Here is a 650-nt window from a genome sequence, read left to right as displayed (position 1 = left end):
GAGGAAACTGGTGGAGTTACAGGGAGTTACTGGGAGTTCCTGGGGGTCCATAGGTGTCACTGGGTGTCTGACTGGTCTCTCACTGGTCTCTCACTGGTCTCTCACTGGTCTCTAACTGGTCTCTAACTGGTTCCCAGTTTACGCCATCCGTGAGGCCGCCACCAGTAACCTGCGGAAGCTGGTGGAGTTACTGGGAGTTACTGGGAGTTCCTGGGGGTCCATAGGTGTCACTGGGTGTCTGACTGGTCTCTGACTGGTGTTACTGGTCTCTAACTGGTCTCTAACTGGTCTGTTACTGGTCTGTTACTGGTTCCCAGTTTACGCCATCCGGGAGGCCGCCACCAGTAACCTGCGGAAGCTGGTGGAGCGCTTCGGGCAGGACTGGGCTCAGGCCACCATCGTGCCCAAGGTGCTGGCCATGGCCACCGACCCCAACTACCTGCACCGCATGACCACGCTCTTCTGCATCAACGTGAGTCACGTGACACCTCTATGGGGCAGGCTGTGGGTCTCTATGGGTCACTGTGGGTCCCTATGGGGCAAGATGTGGGTCTCAGGGGGGTCTCTATGGGTCTCTCTGGGTTGCTGTGGGTTTCTATGGGGCAGGATGTGGGTCTCTGTGTGTCTCTATGTGTCTCTATGGGTCCCAG

At 57.5% G+C, this 650-nt stretch overlaps 1 protein-coding gene across 1 annotated transcript in view; it reads left to right on the top strand.

Moving 5' to 3' along the window:
• Positions 1 to 472, top strand: part of PPP2R1A (protein phosphatase 2 regulatory subunit A, alpha) — a gene marked incomplete at its 3' end in the record, with an annotated part of 11759 nt that extends 11287 nt beyond the window's left edge. Inside the window, exon 10 of the mRNA XM_014961500.1 lies at positions 318 to 472. Coding sequence (XP_014816986.1) covers positions 318 to 472 — 155 coding nt within the window. The remainder of the gene's footprint in view (positions 1 to 317) is intronic.
• Positions 473 to 650: the final 178 nt, after the last annotated feature.

This window comes from Calidris pugnax, unplaced genomic scaffold (genome assembly GCF_001431845.1).
Source record: "Calidris pugnax isolate Ruff unplaced genomic scaffold, ASM143184v1 scaffold753, whole genome shotgun sequence".
Lineage (NCBI taxonomy): Eukaryota > Metazoa > Chordata > Aves > Charadriiformes > Scolopacidae > Calidris > Calidris pugnax.
This window is presented reverse-complemented; position numbering and strand designations above follow the sequence as displayed.